Source organism: Cheilinus undulatus, linkage group 21 (assembly GCF_018320785.1).
Source record: "Cheilinus undulatus linkage group 21, ASM1832078v1, whole genome shotgun sequence".
In the NCBI taxonomy this organism is placed as follows: Eukaryota; Metazoa; Chordata; class Actinopteri; order Labriformes; family Labridae; genus Cheilinus; species Cheilinus undulatus.
The window spans coordinates 41468779-41484689 of NC_054885.1; the positions used below are offsets into that span (position 1 = coordinate 41468779).

At 43.1% G+C, this 15911-nt stretch overlaps 1 protein-coding gene across 1 annotated transcript in view; it reads right to left on the minus strand.

Moving 5' to 3' along the window:
- Positions 1-2391: 2391 nt before the first annotated feature.
- trpm4a (transient receptor potential cation channel, subfamily M, member 4a) overlaps positions 2392-15911 on the minus strand; it is a 39986-nt gene continuing 26466 nt past the window's right edge. Inside the window, exons 19-28 of the mRNA XM_041778593.1 lie at positions 15215-15447; positions 14663-14778; positions 14015-14147; positions 13654-13828; positions 12982-13147; positions 11933-12114; positions 11253-11385; positions 9758-9830; positions 8640-8734; positions 2392-4715 (exon numbers count right to left, since the gene is read on the minus strand). Of these exons, the coding sequence (XP_041634527.1) occupies positions 4682-4715; positions 8640-8734; positions 9758-9830; positions 11253-11385; positions 11933-12114; positions 12982-13147; positions 13654-13828; positions 14015-14147; positions 14663-14778; positions 15215-15447 (1340 nt within the window). The 3' untranslated portion in view covers positions 2392-4681. The remainder of the gene's footprint in view (positions 4716-8639; positions 8735-9757; positions 9831-11252; positions 11386-11932; positions 12115-12981; positions 13148-13653; positions 13829-14014; positions 14148-14662; positions 14779-15214; positions 15448-15911) is intronic.

Genomic DNA, 15911 nt, shown 5'->3' on the forward strand with positions numbered 1-15911 from the left:
GCACAGTTTTTCTCCCCTGTAAACTGTATCATGGTTCTGCTTTTGACTTTGAGTCTATGAATTTGTTGGTATTTGTCTCCTGACAGGATCGAGCGAATGTTTGTTATGTTTAATATTAGTGGGACCCTCTTAAAAGCCCTGAGGGGTTTCTGTTGTCATATGTTCATGTATTCCTTTGTCTTATTTTAATCTTCTTCCTTTTGTACAAATAAATAAGGAACTAAAGAACCAGCCCGAGGCCCAAGCAGTCACATCACTGGTTCTGGAGCTTCTTGAACGCTCTATTTTCACTTCAAGAAGCCAGAAGACCAAGACTTGAGAAAATGGGGTGCTATAGTGGGTATAAAGCCTCTATCCACAGCTGTCCCATTTTAAACAACAGTATGTGTTTAGGAACACACTGCAGTAAAACTCTAGGGGTGTTATAGTAATGGCAGTCAGAAACAGCTGAGTTGGAAACAGCAAAGGACAGAATGAGAGAAGAGATCGGATCGAGATGAAGACTGCAAAGTGGCTGAAAGTGGAGATGAGCTCAGACATGCCAAACACATTTCTTCTATCTTAGTTTGGACTACTCACTCTGCCTGCTTTGACCCACTTGACCCACTTAGTTCACTTAAGCGGAGTTTAATTTTCTCCTACAGTCTTTAACAAACGCGTAGTTTAAAATGAGTTTGGGTTAATATCTGATCCATCAGTGATGCTTGGCCTCTCTGCAGTGGCGCTGGGCGATCCGCTAACATGTGAGTCAGAGTGAAGCTCGTGACCTCATTTGACTCCGACGTGTCTGAGTAAAAACAAAAAGAATTTGTGTTATTTAAAGTGTCAGACCGGGTGTTATGAGGTGAAGAGATGACAGCGAATGCGCTGCGGCCACCCATTCATCAACCAGATTTGACATTCCTGCACAGGATTTATTTGCCTTGCTGAATCTGATCCAGTGCCACATCCAACCCAAGCTCTTTCCATGTAAGGACTGTCTAAAGTGGGAAATCACTTTCCATGATAAAGTTACCTAAGGGGACTGCTGTGTGAGAGTGTGGCATGTGTTAGTGTGAGTGTTAGTGTGTTTGGGTGTGCACCAGGACTAAGAAACACTCGTTTGACTCCATTGTTGCCCATTATAGAACTCTAACTCCTTTTTCTACTGAAAGTTTTGCTTATTTGAGATCTTGTTGTGATAGTCCACATGCATGATCATGATGATGATGAATCTTCAGATCCTTCCTACAGAGAACTTCTCATTCTTCAAGGAAAATGTCAGGGACATGATGCTGGGCAGATTCATAAGCAGCTGTGTCAACAGACTGTCGCTGCGGGGGTCTACCAGTGAATTCGCTGGTTGCTCATATCTTGTGAAGGGTCAAACCAAAGAAGTAGACCTTCTGGGCTCTGCTGACTTAGGCCTGATTTAAGGCTGTTTGTATGTCTGAGATGCATTTACAGCAGATACAGACAAACCTCCTGTCTGTACTCAGTGAAGGGTGGCTTCACATTATGGGCCTTGGCCCTGAGCTGAGGACACTTGACCCAAAAGTCCTGTTTCCTTTAGTCATTGTGAACGCAAGCATGCTGTACTTGTACCGTGGCCACACCACTTGAAGAGGTGGTCTCTGGTACAATTCATGTGGACTTAAGCACGGTGCGCTACTTCGGGCCAAGAGGAAGGCCTACAGAAGTGGGGACCGGCTCCTGTATAAGCAGGCCAGAATTGAGCCAGCACCCAGACTACCAGCACTGGTGCCCCCTAGGCGTGTGTCCTCCCCCCACTGCACCCCACCCTCTAAACAAAAGACTGCACCTCAGGAGGCCCTTTGGTGAAACTCCTGAAGTTTGCAAACAACAGCAGTGTCACTGGTCTCAGTGATGGTGATGAATAAGCACAGATGGGAGGTGGAACAGCTGGTCCTCTTTGGTCAGAACCACCTGGAGCTGAACCTAGTCTCGAGCAGGTTCTCAAGATTCTAGGAGGAGCCCCCCCCCCCAACATCCTGAACAGTTCAGTCTCTACTGTGGACACCTTCAAGTTTCTGGGATTCACAATCCTGAGGTGGACCTCGGCATAAGCTGTCCAAAAAAAGTCACAGTAGAGGTTTTACTTCCTGTCTCAGCTCAGATATACCTGGTCTGCTTGTTCATACGCTCTTACACCGATACATTTGAGGATTATCTGGACCTGTAATCAGCTCTGACAAAGCCTTCATAAGGTCATCTGGTGTGAAGCCAGCTGAGGTCCACATCCCAGTCAGTGTGGATCCTCACTGGTTTGTATTCAGAACCAACAGTTGATTGGAGGATGGGACTAAAATCAACCCATACATTAAAATTACAAAACCAAAATCAGAAAAACAAATTCTTCATGTTATGGAATAATACAAAATGGCCACTGAACCTTTTCACTCCTGTTTATTCAGTCTTTACAGGTCCAATGAATTCATAGTTCTGTACAGTGCTTATCTCTATTATACAAACTGAATCTGTAGACCGTTCACAGTGTAACAGAATCCATCAAACATTTCTGTTTATCCTGACAAAATATTACATCTATAAACATTAGACAGATATAAAAAACCCAAACATACTAGATTTCTATAATACACCATTACCAGCACCAGGAGGTGTTTTTCTGCCGTATACATGTGAATAAATCATCTATATTTAGGCTTTTGTCCACAGTCAGCCTTTTTCTCAGCACACCACTTATTTTCAGTCCAAAACCAGAGTAATCCAGGCTTTTCTCTGAAATCACTCTTATTCTTTTATACTTTTAATCACAGCACTTTTAGCTGAAAATAGTTTAACTTTTGGAACGGCTAACGTCATTCTTCCTACTGACCAATCAACGTCAAGAGAGGTAACAGCAGTAGCAGAGGAGAACTTGATAGGTGGGAGTCATGTCCAGGTCTACAGTGACTGCTGGTACCAGCACAGGATACCTTTACAATGTTTTCACGTTTTCCTTCTTATTTTTCGTTGAATAAAGGAAATACTGAGTGTACAGAGCTACTGATAGACCCTGGTGAGAAGAGACTATGAAAACGGTTCTGTTAAAGACATAAAGGGTGTTTCACTCTAGGGTTGTTTCGATACCGATACCAGTATCAGAAATACCTCTGATACTGCTCAAAACACAGGTGTGGGCGAGTACATGAGTTTATGTTTGGTTTAACTTTATACTTTGCTTCATTAAGCCATGCTAACTGTTAGCACTATGAACGGAAATCAACTCTTCTTTGCTGCCACTGTATGAACGGGCTTCTGTTTCTGGCGCAGCAGAAGCAAAGAACAACCAGGGGACCCGCTACAGCTGCAAAGAATGTAGTCTGTGATCATTGAAACGCCTTTCAGACCCGCGCTGTCATACAAGACAAGAAGTGGCAGCTTATCAAAACTTAAATAACTTTTGCACAGTAAACTGCTGCATCTTACTTGTTTTTCCTCTTGAAGCTAGCCGTTGTATTTCCCCATTAACACTACTGATGCCTTTGAATCCTTACAGCAGCATTTTCAGCGACCCTGGAACTGGCATGTCTTTTGGGGACTTTAATGATTAAATCCACACCAGCAAACCTGATATTGAACGTCTTTTTATCCATTTTAATCGAATTATGATCATGTGAGCCATTTTGAGTCAAATATAGGTCTAAAATAATTTACTAGTCTGAACAGTCATTTCAGAGAGTTCAGACTGATATCGGATCAGGACTCAGTATCGGCCGATACCCAACACCTTGGTATCGGAATCGTATGGGGAAGGAAAAAAATGGTATGTGAACATCCCTATTTTACTCCATGTGATGACAGTACGTCGGGTATTCTCTCTTTTAGCTCCGGTTTTGGTCCCCACCAGCTCCTGTGTATCTGTCTGTTATGCTCCCCAGTAGGTCTCTGCAGTTTGCAGCTAACAGGCAGCGCATGCTAGTGAATTCAAAGCTTTGTCTGTGTAATGATACTGTACATGATATTTATTATTTCAACCTTATAAACTGAGAATCAAGACTAAAACTAAAAGAGGAGATAAAGCTCTGAAGAGCAAGTGTTAAGGTTTTTTTAAGGTTTGGTCTCTTTGGTTAAACTTTTCACATCAATAACAAACACTTTAATTATTCTTCATAGCAGCTTAACAAGTGCACATTTCTCTTCCCTTAAAAGGGTCTGATCAGGGTATAACATTAATCTGATTAAGACATGATTATCATCTACCTGAACAGGTAGCTATATAAGGCACTCTGTGGGGACACTTTGGCTTAAAGCCCCATGGATCTGAAATAATCAGACTTTGGTCATTATTAGTGATGACAAAAGGCACATGAGCAGAACACTTACATCCCTACACTCCTACACAGTCATGCTTTTTACTCAGACCTGACACGGAGGGATCGCTGTTAATTGTTGCTGCAGCCTTTAAGTGGAGCTCATAAAGTCATGCATTTGTGGACAGGAAAGGCCCGACATTCAGTGGTAATAGTATGGGAACACAGTTGTCAGGAGACAGCATCTTTAACCGCGTTCATGTACCTGCCATATTCATTTAATCAGCATCCTATAACAGCATGTTAAAAAACACGTCACACATCAGCAACATCTGAAATATACAAACCAAAATATGGAAAACAGCAAAGAAGGTTCTCTTTGGAACAACGGCCCTGAGTGAACCAGCAAGTGGATGAGATCCTGAAGTTCAGACACTCAGTCTGGAAACCACAGAGTCAGATCTACAACAGAAATAACCCCATAGGAAACAGATCAATCACTGAGAATATACATCAATAATCTCTGAGCTGACCAATCTAACATTAACGATGAGATCAGAAACACTTAAATCATTACACCAGCTGTACAATAATCCTCCTACTGATCAGATTAATCTGGTTCATCTCAGCTGTACAATAATCCTCCTACTGATCAGATTAATCTGGTTCATCTCAGCTGTACAATAATCCTCCTACTGATCAGATTAATCTGGTTCATCTCAGCTGTACAATAATCCTCCTACTGATCAGATTAATCTGGTTCATCTCAGCTGTACAATAATCCTCCTACTGATCAGATTAATCTGGTTCATCTCAGCTGTACAATAATCCTCCTACTGATCAGATTAATCTGGTTCACCTCAGCTGTACAATAATCCTCCTACTGATCAGATTAATCTGGTTCACCTCAGCTGTACAATAATCCTCCTACTGATCAGATTAATCTGGTTCACCTCAGCTGTGTAATAATCCTCCTACTGATCAGATTAATCTGGTTCACCTCAGCTGTACAATAATCCTCCTACTGATCAGATTAATCTGGTTCACCTCAGCTGTGTAATAATCCTCCTACTGATCAGATTAATCTGGTTCACCTCAGCTGTACAATAATCCTCCTACTGATCAGATTAATCTGGTTCACCTCAGCTGTACAATAATCCTCCTACTGATCAGATTAATCTGGTTCACCTCAGCTGTGTAATAATCCTCCTACTGATCAGATTAATCTGGTTCACCTCAGCTGTATAATAATCCTCCTACTGATCAGATTAATCTGGTTCACCTCAGCTGTGTAATAATCCTCCTACTGATCAGATTAATCTGGTTCACCTCAGCTGTGTAATAATCCTCCTACTGATCAGATTAATCTGGTTCACCTCAGCTGTGTAATAATCCTCCTACTGATCAGATTAATCTGGTTCACCTCAGCTGTGTAATAATCCTCCTACTGATCAGATTAATCTGGTTCACCTCAGCTGTGTAATAATCCTCCTACTGATCAGATTAATCTGGTTCACCTCAGCTGTGTAATAATCCTCCTACTGATCAGATTAATCTGGTTCACCTCAGCTGTATAATAATCCTCCTACTGATCAGATTAATCTGGTTCACCTCAGCTGTGTAATAATCCTCCTACTGATCAGATTAATCTGGTTCACCTCAGCTGTGTAATAATCCTCCTACTGATCAGATTAATCTGGTTCACCTCAGCTGTGTAATAATCCTCCTACTGATCAGATTAATCTGGTTCACCTCAGCTGTGTAATAATCCTCCTACTGATCAGATTAATCTGGTTCACCTCAGCTGTGTAATAATCCTCCTACTGATCAGATTAATCTGGTTCACCTCAGCTGTACAATAATCCTCCTACTGATCAGATTAATCTGGTTCACCTCAGCTGTGTAATAATCCTCCTACTGATCAGATTAATCTGGTTCACCTCAGCTGTACAATAATCCTCCTACTGATCAGATTAATCTGGTTCACCTCAGCTGTGTAATAATCCTCCTACTGATCAGATTAATCTGGTTCACCTCAGCTGTATAATAATCCTCCTACTGATCAGATTAATCTGGTTCACCTCAGCTGTGTAATAATCCTCCTACTGATCAGATTAATCTGGTTCACCTCAGCTGTATAATAATCCTCCTACTGATCAGATTAATCTGGTTCACCTCAGCTGTGTAATAATCCTCCTACTGATCAGATTAATCTGGTTCACCTCAGCTGTACAATAATCCTCCTACTGATCAGATTAATCTGGTTCACCTCAGCTGTACAATAATCCTCCTACTGATCAGATTAATCTGGTTCACCTCAGCTGTGTAATAATCCTCCTACTGATCAGATTAATCTGGTTCACCTCAGCTGTGTAATAATCCTCCTACTGATCAGATTAATCTGGTTCACCTCAGCTGTACAATAATCCTCCTACTGATCAGATTAATCTGGTTCACCTCAGCTGTGTAATAATCCTCCTACTGATCAGATTAATCTGGTTCACCTCAGCTGTACAATAATCCTCCTACTGATCAGATTAATCTGGTTTACCTCAGCTGTACAATAATCCTCCTACTGATCAGATTAATCTGGTTCACCTCAGCTGTGTAATAATCCTCCTACTGATCAGATTAATCTGGTTCACCTCAGCTGTATAATAATCCTCCTACTGATCAGATTAATCTGGTTCACCTCAGCTGTGTAATAATCCTCCTACTGATCAGATTAATCTGGTTCACCTCAGCTGTACAATAATCCTCCTACTGATCAGATTAATCTGGTTCACCTCAGCTGTACAATAATCCTCCTACTGATCAGATTAATCTGGTTCACCTCAGCTGTACAATAATCCTCCTACTGATCAGATTAATCTGGTTCACCTCAGCTGTATAATAATCCTCCTACTGATCAGATTAATCTGGTTCACCTCAGCTGTACAATAATCCTCCTACTGATCAGATTAATCTGGTTCATCTCAGCTGTACAATAATCCTCCTACTGATCAGATTAATCTGGTTCACCTCAGCTGTGTAATAATCCTCCTACTGATCAGATTAATCTGGTTCACCTCAGCTGTATAATAATCCTCCTACTGATCAGATTAATCTGGTTCATCTCAGCTGTACAATAATCCTCCTACTGATCAGATTAATCTGGTTCACCTCAGCTGTACAATAATCCTCCTACTGATCAGATTAATCTGGTTCACCTCAGCTGTACAATAATCCTCCTACTGATCAGATTAATCTGGTTCATCTCAGCTGTACAATAATCCTCCTACTGATCAGATTAATCTGGTTCACCTCAGCTGTACAATAATCCTCCTACTGATCAGATTAATCTGGTTCACCTCAGCTGTGTAATAATCCTCCTACTGATCAGATTAATCTGGTTCACCTCAGCTGTGTAATAATCCTCCTACTGATCAGATTAATCTGGTTCACCTCAGCTGTATAATAATCCTCCTACTGATCAGATTAATCTGGTTCACCTCAGCTGTGTAATAATCCTCCTACTGATCAGATTAATCTGGTTCACCTCAGCTGTACAATAATCCTCCTACTGATCAGATTAATCTGGTTCACCTCAGCTGTACAATAATCCTCCTACTGATCAGATTAATCTGGTTCACCTGAGCTGTGTATAATAATCCTCCTACTGATCAGATTAATCTGGTTCACCTCAGCTGTGTAATAATCCTCCTACTGATCAGATTAATCTGGTTCACCTCAGCTGTATAATAATCCTCCTACTGATCAGATTAATCTGGTTCACCTCAGCTGTATAATAATCCTCCTACTGATCAGATTAATCTGGTTCACCTCAGCTGTGTAATAATCCTCCTACTGATCAGATTAATCTGGTTCACCTCAGCTGTATAATAATCCTCCTACTGATCAGATTAATCTGGTTCACCTCAGCTGTGTAATAATCCTCCTACTGATCAGATTAATCTGGTTCACCTCAGCTGTACAATAATCCTCCTACTGATCAGATTAATCTGGTTCACCTCAGCTGTATAATAATCCTCCTACTGATCAGATTAATCTGGTTCACCTCAGCTGTATAATAATCCTCCTACTGATCAGATTAATCTGGTTCACCTCAGCTGTACAATAATCCTCCTACTGATCAGATTAATCTGGTTCACCTCAGCTGTACAATAATCCTCCTACTGATCAGATTAATCTGGTTCACCTCAGCTGTGTAATAATCCTCCTACTGATCAGATTAATCTGGTTCACCTCAGCTGTATAATAATCCTCCTACTGATCAGATTAATCTGGTTCACCTCAGCTGTATAATAATCCTCCTACTGATCAGATTAATCTGGTTCACCTCAGCTGTATAATAATCCTCCTACTGATCAGATTAATCTGGTTCACCTCTGAGGGGCGGGGGGAGGACGGTCAGCTTTAATCAGGCCACTCTGAGACAGAGCCTCGGCCATCCAGGAGAGGGCGCTGCAGCAGTACTCCAACTGAGAGACAGAGAGAGATGGATGAGTGCTGAGCTAGCAGCGCCGACAGCTGCAGAGAAACCAGACACACAGCGAGCACACACACTCACCACGCACACACACATATATACCACAGACCTAAATCCACCTGCTGGTAGAAGCAGGGCCAGACAGTAGAGAGGATCTGGACCTGAAAACTCTCTCTGCAGCAGTGCTCATGTAGTGTACATGCTGAACAGTCTGTGTGGTTTGGTGTATGAGAGGAACCAGGGCTCAGTGGAACCAGTCAGAGTCTGACAGACTGAGAGAATCCCCTCTTCATCAGAGACGGTGATATTATGAAGGGAAACTGACTGTTTACACCCAACACCATCCAGCTCCATGGTCTAAATGAAGGCTGGAATGGGTCTTGTTTTCTGTAAAGTGTAATTCGTATATTTTGTGTAAATTGTTCTGTTTTCAGTTTGCCTGTTAAACTACCTATGGTGCCTGTTGTGGTATATGAGCTGAACACATATTGAATATGACTGTTTTAAAGCTGTTGTTCATACATCGTTGAGTTTACTCTGTGCTGAATCAAACACTAGTATGTCTGCAGTGAGTCTTTCAGAAGTTTCCCTCCATGCAGTCAGGACCCTAAATCTTTTATATGATACAATACCCTATAATATGATTTACTTTATTTCCCCATGGAATCAATCTTAGACTCCTATGACAGTTTCTACCTCTACAATAGAATCAATACATGAAAAAAGAGGAAACAAAACCAACATAAAGAGAAAAGCAGGGACAAATGTAAACCATCTAAGCACAAAAACATATACTGCACATTACCTTATTGCACAAATCCAAATAAATATACAGTTTAAGTTAGATAAAAGTTTAAAGTATTGGAAATTACAAGAACACCATGGTGCTACAGCAAACCCCTGAATTGGGATCAAGATGAGCTCAAGTATTTTGACTAACCCCTCAAAGCTCTCTGGCCTTTACAGCACACACACAGCGCTTTCTTTTTATGCCTTTATCAACATTTTCTCTCACCTCAGACTCCAGCAGTCGCAGCCTGCGGTCATGGTCCCGGATCTCTGCCATCTGCTTCAGCACACTGTCCACCCTGTACACACAAACACACACACACAGAGTTAAACTAAAATCATGTGAAGGATTTTATTCAGAAAATCAGGGGCTGATTGTTGGGAAATCATGCAGAGTCTAGAGCAGATAAAGCTCAGAGATTATTCCACTTCCTTTGACCAAAACAGATTTTTTTTTTAAATCTGGCACCCTCTAGTGGCCCATACAGGCAGGCAATGAAAGAAAAAATAACAGTCAAAGCTTTTTTTATGGACCATTTTTGTGTTTCTATGCACACACACACACACACATGCATGAACAGGATGCTATAGATATAATCAAAGTTGTATTTGCCAGTGTGTCATCAGAACAACCCATCTACAACCAATCAGTGTCATTAGAGGAGAACAAGGTTGTAGCTGCTGCAGGGCTTAGTTATGCTGGAAGCTGACAGTAATGGTTGCTGCTAGTGTGTGTCATGCTGCTAGCTCAGATGTAGCTGTAGTATAACGGCACTTTTATCAGAACTGTATGGAGTAAAAAGCACAAATTACACTGACAGCTTTCCATGATAAATGACATGTTTTCGCTCTTGTGCAGAGCAGTTTCAGCAAGTTTGTGATAGTGTGTGTGTGTGTGGGGGGGGGGGGGGGGGGTGTCAGTCCTTAGTTTTAGTGTGAGTAGTGGAGTGATTAGCTTGGATGTAGCCACAGCAGCAGTTTTTTAGAACGATGTGGACATCTCTTTATTAAAATTAAAACAAAGAGCAACACTGAAAGCTTTTCATGAGTTTCGTTCTTCACCCGGCTTTCTTTGACATGAAACAGTTTATCTGTTGTGTCAGGAAACCTTAGACTTGCACTGATGGAGAGATATCACAGAGAGGTGCTGCTGCAACAAAGAAGAGCCCGCCCAGTGCAGGTGAGGGTTTGGCTACTTGCCTAATGGCTCCTCAGCATGGCTGCTCCTGAGGGAGAAGAAGGGAAAACTGTCTGGGGCTCAGCCCTACAGGGGGACCCATGGAGCTCAGCAACAACATGGTCCATCCTCCTTTGAAGCAATAACTACCAAGTGTTGTTTTTAACCCATTTATTAGTGCAGTAACAATGTAAATTCTACTCACTGCTGCTTTATTAACAGCCCCTTCTCCTTAATGGTGTGAGCCTTTTTTGTTGTTGCTTTGTGAACGTAGTGGACTGGCCCATTATACTTAGACGTAAAGTTTGGATTATCCATGACCAGGACCTTTAAAAATCTGGGGTGGGGAGGGAACTTGACCCGATGTGGACAAACTCAGGCATACATTTTTATTCACCAATGCTCAGGATGTGAATTTGAGTAAGGCCTGATGTAGTTCAGAGTCAGTTATGGGAGGAGGTCTTGAGCTGCATCTTTCCTCTTTAAAGCCATCAGTGCATTCATTAACATGTTTTATTAAACCCAACAGCAGAGCCAGTCTTACTTGATGGATGTGCATTTAAGTCGAGCCGTGTCGCTCTCTCTCTGCCTCTTGTTCTGAGCTGACAGCAGGTTTTCTTTCTGGATCGCCTCCCACGTGTTGAGTCGGCTTGCCTTCCTGCCCCGGAGCTCCAGGACTGAAGACGGAGGACAGAGTTAACCCAGGATGACCAATGGTCAGGAATCAGACCCTCAGCCTATCAAATCTCGTTCTTATTTAGTTCTTAACAAGAGCTTTTGATGATGAGTTCAGAACAAAGATTCATGGTTTCCATAGCAGTGGCTCGCCATGCCTTGGTTTCCACTTCTGCTTTTCATTTTAGCTGCATACAACTTTTGGGTAGGATGTGAACAACTACAGTAACAGTAGGTTTCTCTCTGCGGTTGTAATTCTGCTTTTATCAAAAACATTTTAAAAACAGGATCAAGACTTTGGAGCTGTTCCTTGTTCCCTCAGTGGGATACTCAGGGGGTTTATGTCATCTTATTCTGTGAGCCTGACAAAATGAACTGTGATGCCATCAGACAGCCTGATTGGAGCAGCAATGGTTAAATTTAGCCAACCCAACTACAACTTTTCCCGCCCTGGATCGGTCTCAGTATGTCAGGAATCTTCAGAGTATGAACACCAATCTGCTGGTTCCTCTTGTTCCCCGTTATTTCTGATCCTCATCTATGGCTCACCAAAGTGTTTGCTCTTCACTGATGGGATACGTCGGATGTATCTCTTGATGAGCAGGTGGAGGTGTGAGATGATGATGAAAGGCGGGGCTAAGCAAGGCCTCGAGTGGTACTCCACGATCAGATTGTAGCGCTGAAACTTCCAGTAGGTGTCGCTGCGCTCCTGGACTTTAGAGAAGGTGTAGCTGTGGACAGAAATGCCAAATCTCATCATCCATCAATGCAGCTTTGATATGTTACATTTATAAGGAGGACAGTGGATAGAGTCGGAAATGAGTGAGAGAGTGCAGTAAAGGAACCACAGGTCAGTCCACATGGGGTTTCATCTACCTGCTAGGTCATCCATACAGTGCTTTCAATGATACAGCAGAGTCCAGATCACTGATCTGGACTTGGCTGATGATGCTGTGGTCCTTGTGGAGACTGTAGTTGTCCTCTCTCTGAGCTAGCTGAGTAATGAGACTGAACAGCTGGAGCTGCAGGTCTCCTGGGCCAAAACAAAGGTGCCATTGAACGCTGCATCTGTGTCTGTGGAGCTGCGGAGCACTCCACCTGTCTTTGCAGCGTGATCCATCGATTCGCTGACTGTGTGGCTGAGATCAACAGCAGACTTGGCCTCTCACACTGAGTGATGAGTTTGAGCCAGCTGAAACTCTCTGTGTTGACTTTCCTTTGGCACATTTTTGGGTATCACAAGATCATGTGTCCAATATGCTCAGGTGAGCGGGGATGGGAAGGGTCAGCTGCGCTTCTACAAGCGCCTGACACGCTTTCAAGGGCCTGATCCAGCTCACCACATCCACACCTGGGTCCAGCTGGGTAGGACCGGGTATAGGAGTGGCCAAGTACATTGTAGAGGGGTCAGCTGGGAGGAAACCTGGACAGATGGGGTCATGGGTCTGGAACAGGCCTGGACGATGGCCATCAGGAGTCCAAAGCAGTACAGGACCAGGGTTGATGTGTTGAAGTGCCAAACCAGCACATGCTCCTATACCTGACTTGGCCTTAGTGGTAGATAACTGTAACATAAAGAAATGATCTGAATGTCTCACCTGAACATGGCGATGAGCAGGTTGACCAGCACGATGTTGGTGAACAGCAGGTAGATGACGAGGAGGATGACGACCAGCCAGTTAGCGTACGTGCTCAGACATGGCTCGTACCCGGCCTCGATCAGCGTGGCGTTGTTTGTACATTTATCCTCCTCTAGTTTGTCAGCTGGATGAAACAAAGACATTTAAATAAAACAGGAGGATTTTTGCTGAATATTTGCAACAAAGCTTTATATTAGCATCAACATGACTAAGTGCTGAAGTCCTGCATGCTGGGTATCCAGTTTAAATGTGATCCAGGGCAGTAGACGTGCACGTACAGCCTCAAGTCCACGAACTGTCTACTACTTTACTGTACGGCTGGGATATTCTTGTCAACGTGGTACCTCAAGGAGGCTTTGACAGATTTTCTTTAAACTCTGCAAATGTCCGCTCTGGCCCAAGGATTAACTGATTAGATTTTGCAGATCAAAGGCCCAGGTCATTTGGCCTACAACATGTCTATGACTCATAGTACCTCAGAAACCCCCCTCTGACCCTCCTCTGTGCTCCCAGTGCACAGTGATCAACCTCATAGAAGTGTGAACCACCAGGCAGTAGTTCTAGTTATTATATTTAATTTTCCCATATAGACTCTTTGTGTATGATAGGAATAACGTGTTGAAGTCTCACCGTCCATTTCGTGAATGGGAATCTGTCCAAAAATGTGCAGATATGGACGATAGAAGACTCTGCGGAATATCCAGTTAGGACGAGGATCATATGAGTAAAGCAGCGCCTGATTGGCTACTCCATATGCCATGAGCCACACGGCGAGGAAGAAGAGGAAAAAGAAGACATCCTTCATCTGAGGGAGAAGCGAGACGCATCACTGCGAACGTCGTTTTACACTCACATGCAAATGTCTCTATGAGCACACATTGTGTAGAGAGTTTTAAGTACCTGAAGTCTACTCAGACTGAAGCTTTAGTATCACTGCACCTTCTGTTTTACCTTTTGCAAACTGTTCTTTTAGTGTGTTGTGCTTTCTCACCATCTTTCCCACTATGATGATCTTCGGTCCGAGCTGTTTGTGGATGGCGAAGATGTGGATGAGACGAAGAGTGAAGACCATGTAGTCTATAGCCATCACTGCCCGACCAAAGTCATATGACCAGGGGAACATTCTGGAAACACAAGGCCATATTTTATTCAGTAAATTAGCCCTTATAGTCAAAGACTCATTTATGCTCCTTTTATCTATCAAAATGGACTCCTTCTTTAAATAGAGATAGATGTTAAAGATCTCCTCCACTAGGGGGCGTGGCCCCTCACAGATCTCCACTTCCTCCTCTTCGCTGTTCAGCTGGCATTCAGTTCCTGTTTAATCTTCATTCAGCTGTTCTGCTGTCTTATATATGTTTTTAGTTCCTTACCAGCTCACACAGTCATTACTCAAAGTTCATACATATTCCTAATCATTCTTCATTGTGTTTTTCTGCTCTGGCCTGAACTGTAGATTACACTACTACACACAGTGGTATTTCATTATTAGTTCAATGTTCATAAATTAAGAGAAAACGTCCACAAACACATTAAATGAACACAAGATCATGGAGCAAAAATGAGCTTCAAAGCAGAGAAACATTTTCTTTTGGCTGTGTCTCAGTAGAACTCATGTCAATGATCACAGAGGCCTGACCTGCAGCAGAGAGCGAGCATAAAGAGAGAGATGGCTGTGAGGTCGAACTTGTTCCACACATCCTGGATGTAGTTCTGCATCCTCTGAATCACAAAGCCACTGCCCACACAGAACGTCTGCAAACAGGAGATAGATGATCCGTTTGTTTGTCAGATAACTGTAAATATCCAGAACTCAGTCTTAAAACAGCTGCATTCAAAGCCAGAATCCTACGAGTGCCAACAACTGTAGTTCCTTTCTTGTCCACTGGAGGCTTTCTCCTGCAGGGAGTCCATCCCCATAGAGCCCCATGTTAAAATTTCCAGCTTTACAGCAGGAATAAACATGTTTACAGCCTGGTAATGTTCATCAAGCTGCTGCCATGCAAATATCATGATCTTCCACTGCATTGTAAACTAGTTATCTAGCTTACACCTGACTGTTACATCACCACACAGAGTTTATTTTATCTTGGATTGCTGTAACACATTCCTAGCATATTCTGTAGCCTATTTTATTATAGATAAAGTAGTTTATTTACTGTGTTTGCATGTTTGTGTGTGAACTGCCCACCTGTCGTATTTCCTCACACACCAAGGTGAAGACCCAGAAGTAAAGCACAAACTCCAGGGTGGAGGGGCCTTTGGGGGGTGGGGGCTTAAAGTCCACCAGCAGAACGTAAGCAAACAGGTAGAGGAACAGGAAGTACATCAGCACGTTACCAAGGAAGGAGGTGACGGGGGCAAACCAGAACTGTCTCCATCGCAACACCAAGAACGGTCGCTTTGAGTTTGGAGGGGAAGGGTCTAAGGCCGAGAGAAACACAAGGATGTGGTTTAAACAGGTCAAAAAACATTTGGATGGCATGTATTTTTGATATCCTCCCATTGGTCCACCACCTACAGGGATGGGTGTAAGGGTCAGGGGGCAGAGGAGGGGGCCTAGCCATTATGGACCCAAGCAGTACAGACTGGTGTTTGGGACGTGGAACATCACCTCTCTGGTGGGGAAGGAGCCAGAGCTAGTGCAGGAGGAGTCTTCTATGTTGACATTCTCAGAGGACTACTTGTCTCTGTGTAGCTCCAGGTCACGGGGAGGAAGGTTCTGACAACCTTCAAACAACAGTGCAGAGTACACGTCCTTGAGTCTCTGGGAGGGGTCCTGGGAAAGGGTACCACCAGGGGACTCCTTTGTTCTACTGGGGATTTCAATGCTGAGTCATCTGGAGGTGTGTGACTGGGAGGAACATCCTACCAAATGCTCCCAGGGA